Source organism: Lates calcarifer, linkage group LG12 (assembly GCF_001640805.2).
Source record: "Lates calcarifer isolate ASB-BC8 linkage group LG12, TLL_Latcal_v3, whole genome shotgun sequence".
Taxonomy (NCBI): Eukaryota; Metazoa; Chordata; class Actinopteri; family Centropomidae; genus Lates; species Lates calcarifer.
The window spans coordinates 23830442-23848975 of record NC_066844.1 but is presented as its reverse complement, the minus strand read 5'-3'; the positions used below and the strand labels follow the sequence as shown (position 1 = coordinate 23848975).

Below are 18534 nucleotides of genomic sequence, written 5' to 3'. Positions count from 1 at the left end.
TTGCTCAAGAGATGTTTGAAACAATGTCACTGCCAAAGGTTTGTCTGATGGTATAACAAACCTGAATGCGTTTGCAGATGGAGACCATAAATAAAAGACTTTCATGTCCATGTTCATAAATATTTTCAGTAACAGCTTAAATTATAATTTTCATTTATATAAAAAAGTCTTATAGTATCTCACAAAATAGTATATATTCTTTATTCCTCCAAGTAGAACCACTGTGCACAAAGCATGACACATGTACAAAATGCAGAGTCAAAACCCACTTGTCAGTTTTTGGATAGGAATGTGAAATTTTGATCTGGGGTTTAATGTAATGTTTGTTTTTGTATTGTGCAGGATAGGGTGACACCAGTTGTGATGATGAGATTGGGAAGCCATCTGATACCATTCTTCTAAGACAAGCTCAGTGACCTAAACAGGAGGGCTGCTCCTGCGTGGTGGCCAGAGATTTCAGTATAAAAGAGGCTCTCCCAGGGTCCACAGAAGTTTTGGACTGACAGGCTGCCAAAGAAGGTGAGTCTTCTCTCTCTCACACTTCAGCTGTGATCTGTGGTTTAAGTTCATTTGTAGTTTTTCTGTTTCTAATTTGAATTTGACTTTTTCAGTATCCACACAGCAACTTGGCATCGCTTGGCAACAAAAAGGTAAATGACTCATGAAACTAGTGACTTGACTCAAAAATAAATGCTTAATCAAATTAAAGATCTATTACTTTATTTGTTACTTATTTGTTTTAACAGCGTCATCATGAGCGTGGACCCGGAGATGGAGTGTTTTGGCAAGGCGGCCATATACCTCCGGAAACCTGAAAGGGAGCGAATAGAGGCTCAGAACACTCCCTTTGATGCCAAGACAGCTTACTTTGTGGCAGAGCCCACTGAAATGTATGTGAAAGGGAAACTAGTGAAGAAGGAAGGTGGTAAAGCCACAGTGGAGATTCAGGGTGGGAAGGTATGTAGATGTCCTGACACAAGTAAAAGTAATGACCACATATGTTCGCCCTTTATTTGGTTATGATGCTTCACACTTTGAGTAATAATAATAATAATAATCTTACGCTGTGTTGGTGCAGACTCTCACTGTAAAGGATGACGACATCTTCCCCATGAACCCTCCAAAGTTCGATAAGATTGAGGACATGGCCATGATGACCCACCTCAGTGAGCCTGCTGTGCTGTATAACCTCAAAGAGCGATATGCAGCATGGATGATCTACGTGAGTTTGAACTAACAAGCACGCTGGTAGATGAAACCTGAGATGACTACAGGCAGATATGTGTCCGTAACAATCCTCTGTGTCTCCACAGACCTACTCAGGGCTGTTCTGCGTCACTGTGAACCCCTACAAGTGGCTCCCAGTGTATGATGCAGTGGTTGTAGGCGGATACAGAGGAAAAAAGAGGATTGAGGCTCCACCCCACATCTTCTCCATCTCTGACAATGCCTATCAGTTCATGCTCCAAGGTATCAATCCTTTTATAAGCCACTATGTTTCTTAATAGAGTTCTAAAAATAAAGACAGCCTTTGAAAATTATACACAGTTTTTGAATATCTTGAACAAAATGGATACAGTGTGAATGATCAAATTTCATTCTCTCAACAGATCGTGAGAATCAGTCAATCCTGATTACGTAAGTCAACACTAAAGAGCGCTGATCTGGGCTGATTTAACTCAGACTGATTGTGACTGTATTGTATTACGTCTGACTTACACTAAGACGTGTCATATAATTTTAGTGGAGAATCCGGTGCAGGAAAGACTGTCAACACCAAACGTGTCATCCAGTACTTTGCGACAATCGCAGTGGCTGGAGGAAAAAAAGTCGAGCCAGTTCCTGGAAAGATGCAGGTAACTCATGAAATATACTGCACATATGTATGAAATTTATGAAAATGAATATAGGCAAATACTAAGACGTGTCATATAATATAATTTTCAGGGGTCGCTGGAAGATCAAATCATTGCAGCCAACCCACTGCTGGAGGCTTATGGAAATGCCAAGACTGTGAGGAATGACAACTCATCCCGCTTTGTAAGTTTTGCTTCACAAAATCTTGCTGCCTTAAAATATATGTCTGTTTTTAAGATGGTCTGCCAGTCCTCTACCCTATTTTTGCTTGTCTTTACACTATTATTTAACTTAAATATAAGGTATACGCACTAGAGGTGTGACTCACTAATATGCCCTCACTGATAACTTCATTCTTCTGTAGGGTAAATTCATCAGAATCCATTTTGGATCAACTGGAAAGCTGGCTTCAGCTGATATTGAAACATGTAAGCATCCAGCCAATCATTATCCAGAAGGTTTAATGAAAGGACGAGCTATAAACTACCTTCTTACCTTGTCTCATTAGATCTGCTGGAGAAGTCTCGAGTGACGTTCCAGCTGTCTGCTGAGAGAAGTTACCACATCTTCTATCAGCTCACAACAGGCCACAAGCCTGAGCTCATAGGTGAGCAATTTAACCATACAATATATTATTTTATAGAATGCTTTACCTGAGTCTGTATAATGAAATACAATGATTATTTTTCAGAGGCTCTCCTCATCACTACCAACCCTTATGACTATCCCATGATCAGTCAGGGTGAAATCACTGTCAAGAGTATCAATGACGTTGAAGAATTCATCGCTACTGATGTGAGTGGACTCAGACTGTAACATTAAAGGGATTAAAATTGTCAACATCATTCTTTAAGCAACTGATGACAGACAATGAACAAATGAACTTTTCTTTGTAATGAAGAACAGATTTGTGTTTTGGATCATTCATTTTGCAGACTGCCATTGACATCCTGGGCTTCACTTCAGAAGAGAAGATAGGCATTTACAAGCTGACTGGAGCTGTGATGCATCATGGCAACATGAAGTTCAAGCAGAAGCAGCGAGAAGAGCAGGCTGAGCCTGATGGCACTGAGGGTAACTAGTGAAGTAATATTCTTAATATCATAATTCAATAACTAATTTACTTTTGACTAATGTACTGATTTTTTTTAATTGCATCCATTTAATCTTAGATGCATTTTTATGCATACAGCGTTGTTTGTATATTTAGTGCTGCTACAGTTGAGAAAGGTTGCATTGTAAAAGTCAGGGTGCATTGGGTTACCCTGGCTGAAGGTCAGGTAGGGAGTCCAGATAACTGGAAGGAGATCAGAGTAGATCTGCTGGTCTTTTGCTTTGAAAGGAGCCAGTTGAGGTGCTTTGGGCATCTGATAAAGATCCCTCCCAGATGCTTCATAGGTAATGTCTTCTGGGCACATCCAACTGGCAGTAAACCCTCGGGCAGACCCAGAACATGCTGTATCCCATCTGGCTTGGAAATGCCACAGGAATCCCTGGGCAGCAGCTGGAGGATTTTGCCATGTCAACAATGTCTGGGCTCCTTTGCTTAACTTGGTGTCCATGTGGCCTTCATACAGCTGAAGCAGCACAGGATGAATGGATGGATTTAGTAAAATATCGAATGACTTATGTCATCACCAACCACCTTTGTAACTTGGTAGCATCATTTAGTAATAGGGGTAATCTTTGTGGTTTCTGTTTTTATCAGAGGCTGATAAAATCGCCTACCTTATGGGCCTGAACTCTGCTGATATGCTGAAGGCATTGTGTTACCCAAGAGTCAAGGTCGGCAATGAGATGGTGGTTAAAGGTCAAACTGTGCCACAGGTAATTTCCATAAAGTCATTAGTCAGTGAACTTAAGCGTATTAATTAATGTGAAAATACCACTTGTCTTGTGTAACCAGAACTCCCAACTCTTTCTCATCTCTTTTTCTTTAGGTGCATAATGCAGTGATGGCTCTCTCCAAGTCTGTCTATGAGAAAATGTTCTTGTGGATGGTCGTCAGAATCAATGAGATGCTGGATACCAAGCAGCCCAGAAACTTTTTCATCGGTGTCTTAGACATTGCTGGGTTTGAAATCTTTGATGTGAGTGAACTACACATAGCACTTGTTTATGCAGAGTGAAACCGTGCAATAAACGTTTGACCCTGTATCTTCTTTCTTATTTCAAGTTCAACAGCTTGGAGCAGCTGTGCATCAACTTCACCAATGAAAAACTGCAACAGTTTTTCAACCACCACATGTTTGTCCTGGAGCAAGAAGAGTACAAGAAAGAGGGAATTGAATGGGAGTTCATTGACTTTGGCATGGATTTGGCTGCCTGCATTGAGCTTATTGAGAAGGTGAGCTACATCCTGTATATTAACAAATACAGAAAACTACTGACTTGAAAGCCGTGTTTTAATCAATCATTTCCTCATGACAGCCAATGGGCATCTTCTCCATCCTTGAAGAGGAGTGCATGTTCCCCAAGGCGACAGACATGACCTTCAAGAGCAAACTGTACGACCAGCATATTGGGAAAAGTGCCCCCTTCCAGAAACCAAAACCCACCAAAGGCAAAGCTGAGGCTCATTTCTCTCTGGTGCACTATGCTGGCACTGTTGACTACAATGTCATTGGCTGGCTGGACAAGAACAAAGACCCCCTAAATGACTCAGCGGTTCAGCTCTACCAGAAGTCTTCGATGAAGCTGTTGGCTTTGCTGTTTGCATCTCATGCCTCTGCAGACGGTAGTGTTTTTTAATATTTAAGGTTGTACACAACATGTAAGATGGAAATGTGCTGTATCGTAGTGATTTCAGTCAGACATCACAAGTACATATAAAAAAAAAAAAATCAATTTACGATAAAACTATCAAATATACAATCAGCAACACAAAAATAAAAATAAAACTGTACATGCTTTTCACAGATGCTAAAGGTGGAAAGAAGGGTGGTGGCAAGAAGAAGGGTGGTTCCTTCCAAACAGTATCTGCTCTCTTCAGGGTAATTCTTATTTTTGTTGTTATAATTTTATTTATTTGTTTTATACTTACAGAATTTACATGGATAATTTTTGTTACCTAAATGTACATTGCTGTAGATGGAGGTGTTGTATTGATTAGGGAGGGGGGACAGAAAGAAGGGAAGGGAGGAGAGGGGAAAACAAAACAAACAAAAACATCTTTCAGTTTTTATATATGTAAGTTCAAAATAATAAATGTTTGTCCATCACCAGGAAAACTTGGGGAAGCTGATGACCAACTTAAGGAGCACTCACCCACATTTTGTGCGCTGTTTAATTCCCAACGAATCAAAAACACCAGGTAGGTCCAGAAAACATCACATCTATGACTAACAAAAGCATCCAAGTCTCATTTCCTCACAGCTTCGTGTATCTCTGTATCCTTGTCACTATTTAAGGTCTTATGGAGAACCACCTGGTCATCCACCAGCTGAGGTGTAACGGTGTGCTGGAAGGTATCAGGATCTGCAGGAAAGGTTTCCCCAGCAGAATCCTCTACGGTGACTTCAAGCAGAGGTACAGTAGCTATTTAAGATCCTGTCAGTCCACATCTGATGATTCTGCTCTCCAGATGATCTGACTCATGTTAAATCATTTCAGATACAAAGTACTGAATGCTAGTGTCATCCCTGAGGGACAGTTCATTGACAACAAGAAGGCCTCAGAGAAACTGCTGGAATCCATAAACGTGGACAAATCACAGTACAGATTTGGCCATACCAAGGTAAATAAACAGAAGTAATTACAGTCATTAAATAGTAAAATCACTGTGCAGCTTGAGAGAGAAAAAATGTTTTAGTTACATTAACCCTATTAATCTATTTATCATCTATCTAGGTGTTCTTCAAAGCAGGTCTGCTGGGAACTCTGGAGGAGATGAGAGATGAGAAACTGGTTGAGCTGGTCACAATGACTCAGGCTCTCTGCAGAGGTTACATCATGAGGAAAGAGTTTGTCAAGATGATGGAAAGGAGGTAGGTTTACGAGTTCACAAACTATTTAGCAAGGACAATAAACTGTGACACGAATTTGACACACATTCGAAACAGATATTAGAAAGTATTTGCTGTATGTATGGGATAAGAGATAAGAGTGTTGGAAATAAAAACAAAATTACATAGAACCTATATTAAGAGACAAAATGTGTCTAACAGCATAGCTCTCTCTAGAGCCTGCCCTCATAGTCAGTCTCTCCTACTATAACATCAAGGACATAGATATTTTAATTCAGTATACAACTCACACTGATTCTTCAGTGTGTCTCTGGGTTTTTTCAGTAGTGGCCCGGTTCTACTTCATGGGGCCGTTGTAACAGTGTTGGATATGAAGTCCAGTGCAGGGATACTATCGAGACTGTGAAGTGAAATGTCTTACTGCTGAAAACTTTTGAACGTTTTCCCTGATACTCTTTCCCAAGACACTGTATGTGGTTTAGATTATGTAGTGCAGGTTTTGTCAGTTGTTAAAGCAGCATATTAATCACACTTCCCATAAATGTAATTGTGAATGCAGTTACTAGAAGACTGTCTTGTTGTTGGAGAGTCTGGCCTGGTATTTGGGGATATGCAGGGTTGATTCAGAGTGGTTGCTCCTGGCTAATATTTCACACTCTTCAGTACAGCCGGTACTGTAGCAGTGCTGGTAGAAGTGTATGTCTTACATCCTAATGAGATCCAGGGAGACTTAGGAGTCTACTTCATTGCGATGCATAGCGTAGGAATGGATGATATTAATAATTTTGGACATGTTTTCTTACTAAAATCTTCAGTTGTTGGACATAAGCTATACTTAGAACTTTGGGTCCATATCTGGGGCCCTTATTGACCAGTACCTCCTCAGCTAAGAGTTGGTCTTCACCCATCTGCCCTGTTGTTTTTAACAAGTGCATCTGTATTCTATAAAACTAAGCAAGAGAAGAAACTTTGTTTCTGTCTTGTTTCCTCAGGGAGGCAATTTACTCTATTCAGTATAACATCCGCTCATTCATGAATGTCAAAACCTGGCCATGGATGAAGCTGTACTTCAGAATAAAGCCTCTGCTGAAGAGTGCAGAGACTGAGAAAGAGATGGCCCAAATGAAAGAGGACTTTGAAAAGACCAAAGAAGAGCTAGCAAAAGCTTTGGCCAAGAAGAAAGAACTAGAGGAGAAGATGGTTTCTCTGCTGCAGGAGAAGAATGACTTGCAGCTACAAATTCAATCGGTATGTTAAAATGGAAAGAGGAAACACTTTGCTACTTCAGCGATCCTGTTTTTTTAAAAATAAACAGTATTTTAATTATATGTTATTGTAAATTTAGGAAGGTGAAAACCTCGCTGATGCTGAGGAAAGGTGCGAAGGGCTCATTAAAGCAAAAATCCAGCTTGAGGCCAAAGTCAAAGAGACATCTGAGAGGCTGGAGGATGAGGAGGAAATCAATGCTGAGCTGACTGCAAAGAAGAGGAAGCTGGAGGACGAGTGCTCTGAGTTGAAGAAAGACATCGATGACTTGGAGCTCACTCTGGCCAAAGTGGAAAAGGAGAAACATGCCACTGAGAACAAGGTGACAGTCATCATTTCAGTTTATTCCACTGTGCACCACTTTAAATATACTTTGATCAAATATTAAATAATTGAATTTATTTGAACTCTCCAGGTTAAAAACCTGGTTGAGGAAATGACTGCTCAAGATGAGGCCATTGTCAAGTTGACCAAAGAGAAGAAAGCCCTCCAAGAGGCCCATCAGCAGACCCTTGATGATCTGCAGGCAGAGGAAGACAAAGTCAACACTCTGACAAAGGCCAAAGCCAAACTGGAGCAGCAAGTGGATGATGTGAGTTTCTTTGTATATTTGTTTGAATGTGCATGAAAAAGCTTCTATATTAAAATGTGCATTTTAGAAGCCAGTTACAACAAAAATGTAGACATTTTGTCATTACACTGCTGTATGTGTGAATGCCTAGATTGAAGGATCCTTGGAGCAAGAGAGGAAGCTCCGTATGGATCTTGAGCGAGCAAAAAGGAAGCTCGAAGGAGATCTGAAACTGGCCCAGGAATCCATAATGGATCTGGAGAATGACAAACAGCAGTCTGAAGAGAAAATAAAGAAGTACGTAAGGATGGGAACTTAATTTATGACTCCCACAATTCCTAAAATGACTGTGTACATTTAACATTTTTCAATATTTTTGTCATTAAAGGAGGGACTTTGAGATGAGTCAACTTCTCAGCAAGATAGAAGATGAGCAATCCATGAGTGTGCAGCTTCATAAGAAAATCAAGGAACTGCAGGTAATGTGTAAATATATGTTTGGACTTTGTGGAGAGAAGTTTTGTCTCAATCAAAAAAATAGATGAAATGGCTGTTTAATTTTTCTGTATTATCAGAAATTATTTTTTTGATAATGTCATTTACAAATTTGATCAGAAACCCAGAAAGCCACATCATACGTACTGTACTCAAAGTAATAGGTATTTGAGGTAAGGGCTTGGCATACAGTAGATTTAAACATTAATTATGTTCTTTTTTGCGTCTCAGGCTCGTATTGAGGAGCTGGAGGAGGAGATTGAGGCTGAGAGGGCTGCTCGGGCCAAAGTGGAGAAGCAGAGGTCTGATCTCTCCAGGGAACTTGAGGAGATCAGCGAGAGGCTCGAGGAAGCCGGTGGAGCGACTGCTGTCCAAATTGAGATGAACAAGAAGCGCGAGGCTGAGTTTCAGAAGCTGCGTCGTGATCTTGAAGAGTCCACGCTGCAGCACGAGGCCACCGCCGCAGCTCTGCGCAAGAAGCAGGCTGACAGTGTGGCAGAGCTGGGAGAACAGATCGATAACCTCCAGAGAGTCAAACAGAAGCTGGAGAAAGAGAAAAGCGAATTCAAGATGGAGATTGATGACCTCACGAGCAACATGGAGTCTATCGCCAAATCAAAAGTAAAATTTACAAATGGTTCTTGTGATTGAAGAGTAATAATTGCAGCATTATGACCATGGTGGACTTCACTGCACATTGTTGATTTATGTCTGTAGGGTAACCTGGAGAAAATGTGCCGTTCTCTTGAGGATCAACTAAGTGAATTAAAGACCAAGAATGAGGAGCATGTGCGTCAGCTAAATGAAATGAATGTTCAAAGATCAAGACTAATGACTGAAAATGGTGAGCGCAAAGAAAAAACCTGCAATGTTTCAGAAAACTCTAGATCACTAACTAAACATGGTGAATAAAATACTTTGCTTGATTCCAATCAGGGGAATTTGGTCGTCAGCTGGAGGAAAAGGAGTCTCTTGTTTCACAGCTCACAAGAGGCAAACAGGCTTTTATTCATCAGATTGAGGAGCTCAAAAGGCACCTTGAGGAGGAAGTCAAGGTACTACATTATGCTCCTGTTGAATGTCGCTACTGTAGCTGATTTATTTCTTAATAATGAGAAATGTATAAATGTGCGTATTCATTTGTATCATGTTATCTTTAGGCCAAGAACGCCCTGGCTCATGCTGTTCAGTCAGCCCGTCATGACTGCGACCTGCTCAGAGAGCAGTATGAGGAGGAGCAGGAGGGCAAGGCTGAGCTGCAGCGCGCCATGTCCAAGGCCAACAGCGAGGTGGCTCAGTGGAGAACCAAATATGAGACTGATGCCATTCAGCGCACTGAGGAGCTAGAGGAGGCAAAGTAATGGACGCTCCTGAAATTACACTGTTTCCACGTGCACTGATTCTGTAATTCATCACAAAACCTGTTTACTGTATGTTTTAACAGGAAGAAGCTTGCCCAGCGTCTTCAGGATGCAGAGGAATCCATCGAGGCTGTGAACGCGAAATGTGCCTCTCTGGAAAAGACAAAACAGAGACTGCACGGTGAAGTGGAGGACCTGATGATCGACGTGGAGAGAGCCAACGCTCTGGCTGCTAACCTTGACAAGAAGCAAAGGAACTTTGACAAGGTTAGATCATTCATAACGAACAGTTTCGACTGGTAAACATGATGTGGCAGAAAACACTAATTTGCTTTTTCTATGTTCAGGTTCTTGCAGAGTGGAAGCAGAAGTATGAGGAGAGCCAGGCAGAGCTGGAGGGAGCTCAGAAGGAGTCTCGTGCTTTAAGTACTGAGATGTTCAAACTGAAAAATTCATATGAAGAAACTCTGGACCACTTGGAGACCTTGAAGAGGGAGAACAAGAACCTGCAACGTAAGAAAAAAAATCAATCATCAATTACTTAAAAAAGATAAATATGGGAAATTAATGTAAGTTAAATTGTTTTGTAGATATTCCAAACATTGTCTGGGCTTCAGTGGAAGGCCTGATCATTGAAGAAAAATTGAAGAAATACTCTAATTAAAACACTAAAATGTGTTTTTTGTGTGTTCTTTTCTAACAGAGGAAATCACTGATTTGACTGAACATATTGCTGAATCAGGAAAGACAATTCATGAACTGGAAAAGGGGAAAAAGGCAGCAGAGAGTGAGAAAGCAGAAATCCAAACTGCCCTAGAGGAGGCAGAGGTATTTAAAATGACATATTTGCAAAGTAAAAACACAGATGAGGAACTAAGGAACTAAGAATCACTGTTTTTTTTCTGAAAATGCTCTCCTTACATTTCATTTTGTAGGCTACCCTGGAGCACGAAGAATCAAAGATCATGCGTATCCAGCTGGAGCTCACCCAGGTGAAAAATGAAGTTGACAGGAAAATTGCAGAGAAGGACGAGGAGATTGAGCAGATCAAGAGGAACAGCCAGAGAGTGATTGAGTCCATGCAGAGCACTCTGGATGCTGAGATCAGGAGCAGGAACGATGCCCTGAGGATCAAGAAGAAGATGGAGGGTGACCTCAATGAGATGGAGATTCAGCTGAGCCACGCCAACCGCCAGGCAGCTGAAGCCCAGAAACAGCTGAGAAACGTTCAAGGACAGCTTAAGGTACCTCCGCTGGACAATCTGTGGCTAAGCATCTTCTCTGCAAAGGCAGCTGAATGTTTTTGCTCATATAGCTATCAATGTTTTACAATTTAGGATGCCCAGCTTCATCTTGATGAAGCCATTAGAAGTCAGGAAGAAATGAAGGAGCAGGTTGCCATGGTGGAGCGCAGGAACAACCTGATGGTGGCCGAGATCGAGGAACTGAGAGTCGCACTGGAGCAGACAGAGAGAAGCCGCAAAGTGGCTGAACAGGAGCTGGTCGATGCCAGCGAGCGTGTGGGATTACTGCACTCTCAGGTATTATGATTTTATTCTACAAGTACTGTTAAAATATTTGATACTTTAATAAATGTAAAGCAAACTGAAAATCCCACTTTGTATCTTTTCTTGTAGAACACAAATCTCATCAACACTAAAAGGAAGCTGGAGGCCGACCTCGTCCAGGTCCAAGGTGAAGTGGAAGATGCTGTTCAGGAAGCGAGAAATGCTGAAGAAAAGGCCAAGAAGGCCATCACTGATGTGAGCTCTGTTTTAGTATTTTAGCATGCACTTACTGCTTCTTTCAAACCCCAGCTGCTCATACAGGAACAAGTTAAGTGCTTGAGACATTCCAGTGCAGCAGCAGTCGTACGCTGGTTTTTATAAAGGACAGCTAAATGAAATTGGTGTCTACTGAAAAACTGAAATGAAGAAAAGAATTATGGATAAAGTAGAATATACAAGGTTTTGTCAGTGTCAGAGAATCATCAGCAATACATTATAGGAGGTTTCTGACTAGACTAAAAGTTACACACAAGTCAAAACAATTTGACATTAAACTTTGTGAACATTATGATCCCTTCATAACCTAAACCTTTTGTTTTGCATTTGGCTTTCAAATTAGACCATTCTTATCCTTCATCGTCCCATTTGCCATTTACCAATTAGGCTGCCATGATGGCTGAAGAGCTGAAGAAGGAGCAGGACACCAGCGCTCATTTGGAGAGAATGAAGAAGAACCTGGAGGTGACCGTGAAGGACCTGCAGCACCGCCTTGATGAAGCTGAGAATCTGGCTCTGAAGGGCGGCAAGAAGCAGCTCCAGAAACTGGAGGCCAGGGTATGTCTGCTACATAAAAACTTTTGTTGTTTTGTTTTGGCTCTGTATCCCTGTACCCTAATGAACTGAAGTTAAAATGATGATTTCCAGTTTTAATTTTAGGGTCTTTACATCGACCTCTGATAAAGGATATATAAATGTAACCCTTTTTATACATACCCACTAAGGTATGAGTCTATGTATGGATGTGAACATCCCCAAAAACTGATTATCATTTGTTTTTACTGGACTATTTTCTGCTGTAAAAAATCTTTTCTTTTACTCAAGAACCCCAAGAGTTGCATTATATGACTTTCCTGTTTGAATTCTGCTGAAATCTGGACTTGTTGTCGTCAAGGTTCGAGAGCTGGAGGCTGAAGTCGAGGCTGAGCAGAGGCGTGGAGCTGAAGCTGTGAAAGGCGTCCGTAAATATGAACGCAGAGTGAAGGAACTGACTTACCAGGTACAGAGAACCAAAACACAAATCTTATTATCATTATTATCAGTTAACATTTATCTCTGAAGTTCTAAAATTTGTTCTTCTGAGGACAAACTGGATGTAAATAGCATTTCAAACCCCTAGAGGGCATGAATCACCATTTTATGTGAAGCAACAGTGCTTGACTTACTGAGGTGATATACAGTCGACCACAGCTATAAATACATGCATTCCCTACTGCAAATACGTGCAGCTATGCACTCATATTAGCATGCCACACGTGTGACATTTATAGAGATGTTTAACAGATTTTCACTATGAAAAACTGGACAGAGGAGGAACTCTTGAATGTACACCCACTGATAACTTGACTGACAGAGATGACAGTGTTTGTGCAGCACTGAAGGAGCCCCTCTTAAGACAGAGAGAGTATGCTAATTTCTCTGCTGCTTTTCATTAAGTCATATCTTCAATATGAGGAGCCTGTGTGGTCGTGTCACTGTCAGTCTTTCTGAAAAGCTGTCACTGTGAAAGGTGCATATAAGAATGTGCTGTGTGCTCTCGAGTGGTTTTAAAAACATTCGTCAAACAAGAGGGGATGATGGAGCTCCCTGTAGTTTTAGTCTCAATCAGACTATACTGTGTGCCGCCTCCAGACTGAGGAGGACAAGAAGAACATCGCCCGACTTCAGGATCTGGTGGACAAGCTGCAGCTCAAAGTGAAATCCTACAAGAGGCAGTCCGAGGAAGCTGTGAGTGTGAAATATTCGACACATGCAACACAAATAGGTGTTAGACCACTAACACCTTTAACTTGTGTGTAACACTATAGGACTGATAGCTCAATGCAGCCTGATTTCACAAGTGTGTGTTTTTTATTTCATACAACTGGCAAGATGGTTTTAAGATATCACAATACTTTAACTTTCTGCTTTCCAGGAGGAGCAGGCCAACACTCACCTGTCCAGGTACAGGAAGGTTCAGCATGAGATGGAGGAGGCTCAGGAGCGTGCCGACATCGCAGAGTCTCAGGTCAACAAGCTGAGAGCCAAGAGCCGTGAAATCGTCAGGGTATGTTGATTTTTAATTCTATTCATTCAGTTGTGATTACACTTTATGGTGTAATAATAAAACTCCAGTATCTGTTTGCATTATTTTGACAGTGTCCTTAACCACTGACTTCTGACTGTCTCTTTGTATTTATTTAAAGGTAAAGGAGGCTGAAGAATGAGCATCAGTCTAGACGAGACACAGCACAAGAAATCATACAATATGATTTTTTTTGTCAAGCATGTAACACAAAATAAACCTACAAGTAGTTAATTGCCTTTTTTTCTTTTCTTTTTTTGCTGTTAAACTTTTTTTTTTCACTTAATTCTCAATTCAAATGATTTTTATAGTCAGGAGGCCTAACACAAACACAGTTCAAATGCAATGTCTCAACTATGGTGACTATAAATATATATAATTTACAGCAACTGCACACGGAGATACCGGAGGCCTTTATGTACTCCTTCACAAAATGAAGTACCTCCAAAAGCAATAATCAAACAAATCATAAGAACATAAATATAAAAACTAATATTAGCACTGGACTTTCACTTGACTGGTGCATTTTGTGTCTAAGTGTGGGGGCAGCGCAGCCTCATCGTTCAAAATAACGCGGTGGTCAACTGTCGCTTCTTGTCTCATAAAAGTCACACAGGTTACGATAACTGCAAATCTTCACCATGTGGTGATAATGTTCCTGACGCTCTGGTGACCTTACAGTTTTTCTATGTGCTTCAACACATATGTTTCACTGTGTCAAGTTGGGTGTCTTGTGATAAATAGGTCTATAAGTAAACCACAGCACACACGGTCGCTTCTGTTTGTGCTCCAGCAGAAGCAGTGTGTAGGTTACTATACTGCAGGTTATTTATTATTCACCAGTTTATTGGTGATTTATCTTTTTAGAATATGCAAGAAGATGCAAGTAAATATAAAGAAATACAGCATATTGACAGCATGAGGTAACAATACAGTCTAGTTGAAAAAAAAGTACTGTATTAAAATGTATTTTAATATGTTTAGTTCCCCATGTGACAAAGTATCTTGATTTGTTAGGGAAAGAATTAAAGAATTCCTGAATCTGCCCCTTTAATCATATCCACACCTAATGCTCTTCCCTGGACCATGCCCCATCCCTCCAGCAAGTTTGGTGCAAATCTGTTGATTACATTATGTAATCCTGCTGACAAACAAACAAACAAACAAACAGATATGGGTAAACGCATAACCTCCTTAGCGGCGGCAATTAACCAGAAACAATCTTTGCAGTCTGGTTATTTTTGTCTCTCAAAGAAATTTCCAGAAAATGACCCAGAATTAAGTTCATATCACTGACCCTTGAAAACACTGGTATAAAACTGAAAGTAGAGTCAGTAGAGCTTTTTCTTGATTTACTTGTTTGTATTTTCCCTTTAAAACTGGGCTCACATAGTAGAGTTGTGATGAGTAACAGTGCCCTTTTGTCAAACTGGAGAATAAGACTGCCAAGGAAGTGGGTGTTTTATATCAAAGGTTGTTCCACATTAAGACCTGGGGCTGTGACACATGGCTGAGCTCTGAGAACATTGCTGAGGAGACAGCTATATTTGTATTTCTTCCAAATAAGCACACCCAGGAGCATAAGAGATCAAGTATCACATTTTTATTGAATATATAGGCCTCTTTTGTAGGGTGTAAAGTCCTCAGTATTTAGCTCCTAATGCCCTCTTCCCTTCTTTGACTTCTTCAGTGTCATCTTTCAACAAGGAAAGAATGCAAACTACCACACCTCATATAACATGATCCCCCTCTTGTCGCGTATAGGGAACAAACACTTGACTTAAGGGAAGGTCAAGCTACAAGCCTGGCCTTGTCTTCAGTTCATCTGTCAGGACACAGCACAACAAGACCATTTAAAGAAAGGGTTTAAAAATACATCAGCACCCTCGAGACAACGCAAGTGCCCGTCTAGAAAAACCTGGAGACACAAATCTAGTCACCTGTTCGCTGCAGATTCCTCATCAGACAATAGAGCTGTAACTGACAGTTATGGAGTTTACTGTCACACCAACAAAATAAACAAGGACACTTAAAAGAGCACAATGTATAGGGCTTCATATGCTGCACACAAAGTCACGTAGCACTAGAATAGGCGATGTAGTAGGGTCAAAAACATCAAACAGCTGACTTGTCAACAGCAGTGGTGCGCCCTTAAAATGAAGCTGTCTTTGTTTTTAAACCTTTGACATTGAGCGGCACAAAGGGGAGACAAGCGTGTCAACGTCTGAGCCCCCTCCACTGACCGGTCACACTGTCAGAAATGCAGAGATGTAACCTGATATGCTGAAAAATACCAAGGGTGAAAGTGAAAAGAAGAAAAAAAAATGTATTGGAAAGGAATTAAGGTGTAAAGTAATTTGGGGTTGAGGAAAAAGGGATTTTTGGGAAATAGTTGAAAAATACAGGTTTAAACAAATAAATATTAGAATGAAAATGTAAAGGAGACAGACAGAGCGGTAAACTGAGACCAGAAAACCAATGTTTTAACGTTTGGTGTCACTGTTTCTATTGAGCTGAACCTGATGGGGAAGTCATTAGTTTTACAGATGACCTGCTGATGTCACAGTAACTCAAAAAAATAAAAAAACTATATCAGTTTTCAGATGCTGTTTATATCACTAATGTGTGTAAACACCGGTGTAAAACGGGCTGTGTTGTAAATTAAAACCGCTTCAGAAACGTATTAGGATTTTTCGTATTAGGAACTCAAATACTTGGAACCAACTGGAAATGAATGAATACAGTCAGAAAATATACTAATTAAGTTTTAGAGATGCCCTTTTTGCAATATCTGAATAACTGTCTGCTGTGGTCCTGGTGGTTCAAAGTATCAGATTTCAGAGGTAATCCCTAGAGAGCAGAAGCCCTTTCACCTCAGCTGGACCCAGCCAGACAACCCTGTTAGATGGACATGTCTGTCATCAGTCTGAGTGCCAGGATTATCACACCTTCATACACACCAACAAAAATCAAACATCTGCACCAGTGGGTCACTTTATAAGAGTGGTGTGAGCTTTTAGGGCCAGTTGTGGGTCAAAAATTGTGAAACTGATCCTCAGACTGTGTTAGAGCCTGTCAGTAGGGAATCAATGGAAACTTGATGCTGGTTCCCGCGAGACGGCTCATAAGAAGTCATGTACACAAATGTCAGAGAGTATAAACATGGCATGCTAACCTTTTACTTACACTCTACTGTATGAGCAGGTCATTGATGGTTTTTTCTTTACCATTATTACTGTCATACACACATATATTTTTAATTATCTGGAATAGCCACTAAAAGTAAGTTTATTTAGATTTATTTAAAATTACTGTGTTGACACTGAGAGATGCTTTAACGAGAGCACAAAATTAGATCATAGTCTTCACAGGTCTGCTTCCATCACATGACCCAATCATAACAAAGAGCACAGGCTGACTTCACTTCTCAGACACCATGTGGTCCAAGTTCAAGTTTATTTTCATTGTACAGTTTAATGCAAAGAAAGTTAAAAATGCTTTACAGGGTAATAACACACTTAAACAAAATGAGCAAAGAAAGAAGGAAAAGATGAGAAAAACACAAGCACTAAAAATAGCAGAGACGTAAATGAATAAATAGGAAGAGAACTGATTAAAATACCAATTAATGACTCAGACTTTAGATGTGTTAGGAAGTAAAATAGACAAAGGCAGAGGGAGGAACCCTGAAATCATCACCTATCTGTTCCTTTATGCAGTTTAATCAGGCCAATACGGCTGTGGAGCCTAAATTATTCCACAGTAATTGCTGAAATTCTCGAGGATAATATGTCATTAGTCTAAAAACAGGACTGCTGTTCTTAGACCAATTAAAATACCTGGTCAAATCAGTTCTGGTCCCAAAGAGGAAAAACATTTTTGAAAGTATGGCAGAGGAAAGAAAAGATGTAAAACTTCTCAGATGAATGGGTAACACTTTACTCTGAGTCTCCCTGTTAAACATTTATAAAGAATATATGAGCATTCAGTGAATGTTTTTCAGACATTATGACATTCTTGAGTGGTTATTGATGTGCAGTGTTGTCATCTGAAGACTCTGTGTTTTAATGTGTTGTCATTAATTATCTGTTTAAAACTCAGCTGCCACAGAACATCAGAATTAATTTAATTAAACCCATACAACAGTCCTGATCATGAATGTAAAGTGGGGGGACTTGATGTTACATATTGCTGACAGTTGTAATGATATATAGCACACAGGGTTGTTATTTGCCCCATGTTATTTAATTGTAACTCCGTGTGTGCATCAGTGATGTTATGACAGTTGTAATTTCATCACATTAACTCGACCACAGGCTCCAAGATCCTCATCCACAGCTGTTATAAAGAGATAATTACACACTTTGACAGGCATTATTATTATTATTATTTCACACTGCAGTTTTTATATCAAAATACAACATTTTTACTCAAGTTTTTTTTTAATGAAATTGGAAGTCATACAAAATGCAATAAAATATAGATACAGTTCAATAAACAATATTTTCTTAACAATTGCATGTACATATAAATTCAGCATTACAAATGATTAATACAATTCAAAAATACAGTTAATAGAACAATAAATATGAATAATAACTGAGTAAAAACACAGTATTTTGAATGAAATTATATTTTTATTTGTAGTATAGGAAGGTGTGTCGACACAGTGCTCTGTGATGGACTTTGGTATCCAGAGAACATCAAAGCAAATGCCAGAGTTTTTTTCTCAGGATGCATACTGTATGTCACATTTTACCGGATATGTAATTATCCTCCAGAGGCAGGAAATTAAAAGGGCTATAAATATGAATATTGTTCTACTTTCTATTGTCCTTCCTACCCTGCAGAACAAATCCAATTAAGTTTGGGATTTCATAAAACACAGACCTCAGCAAGTGTTTCTGCTATCATGAGGTATCATCATTCTCACAGGGTCTTAGATTAGCAACTGTTAGGCCCAATTCTGCTCCTTTGTCACAGGAAAGACTTGCAAGGCTTCTGCAACAGAATACCAGTGTCATATGAGAGCTTCTCCACGGCTAAACTAAGATCCTCTGCAGTGCCAAGGTGTATTAACGAGCTTATCACAAAGACCAAAACAATGTCTGAACTTCAGTAACTGATACGGCTGCCAGAACAATATTTACACAAGGTTAAAAAATGCTGC

At 40.0% G+C, this 18534-nt stretch overlaps 1 protein-coding gene and 1 long non-coding RNA gene across 2 annotated transcripts in view; one reads left to right on the top strand and one right to left on the bottom strand.

Moving 5' to 3' along the window:
• The first annotated feature begins 408 nt into the window (after positions 1-408).
• Positions 409-13598, top strand: LOC108889365 (myosin heavy chain, fast skeletal muscle). The gene is made up of 41 exons (XM_018685782.2): positions 409-519; positions 612-650; positions 747-957; positions 1079-1222; positions 1314-1470; positions 1611-1638; positions 1745-1856; positions 1948-2040; positions 2222-2285; positions 2366-2464; positions 2549-2652; positions 2793-2931; positions 3566-3684; positions 3798-3947; positions 4034-4204; positions 4288-4594; positions 4777-4850; positions 5083-5170; positions 5268-5385; positions 5470-5593; positions 5707-5843; positions 6815-7070; positions 7168-7410; positions 7504-7680; positions 7811-7956; positions 8048-8138; positions 8386-8775; positions 8872-8998; positions 9091-9209; positions 9315-9511; positions 9599-9782; positions 9863-10028; positions 10219-10343; positions 10451-10759; positions 10853-11056; positions 11153-11278; positions 11687-11857; positions 12195-12299; positions 12932-13027; positions 13215-13346; positions 13486-13598. Exons 3-41 carry the CDS (start codon positions 754-756, stop codon positions 13504-13506), a joined length of 5817 nt encoding a protein of 1938 aa, XP_018541298.1. The 5' UTR covers positions 409-519; positions 612-650; positions 747-753; the 3' UTR covers positions 13507-13598.
• The window catches only part of LOC127143072 (uncharacterized), an 18521-nt gene continuing 10847 nt past the window's right edge, over positions 10861-18534 (bottom strand). The window contains exon 2 of the long non-coding RNA XR_007814244.1: positions 10861-10936. This is a non-coding gene — a long non-coding RNA (uncharacterized LOC127143072). The remainder of the gene's footprint in view (positions 10937-18534) is intronic.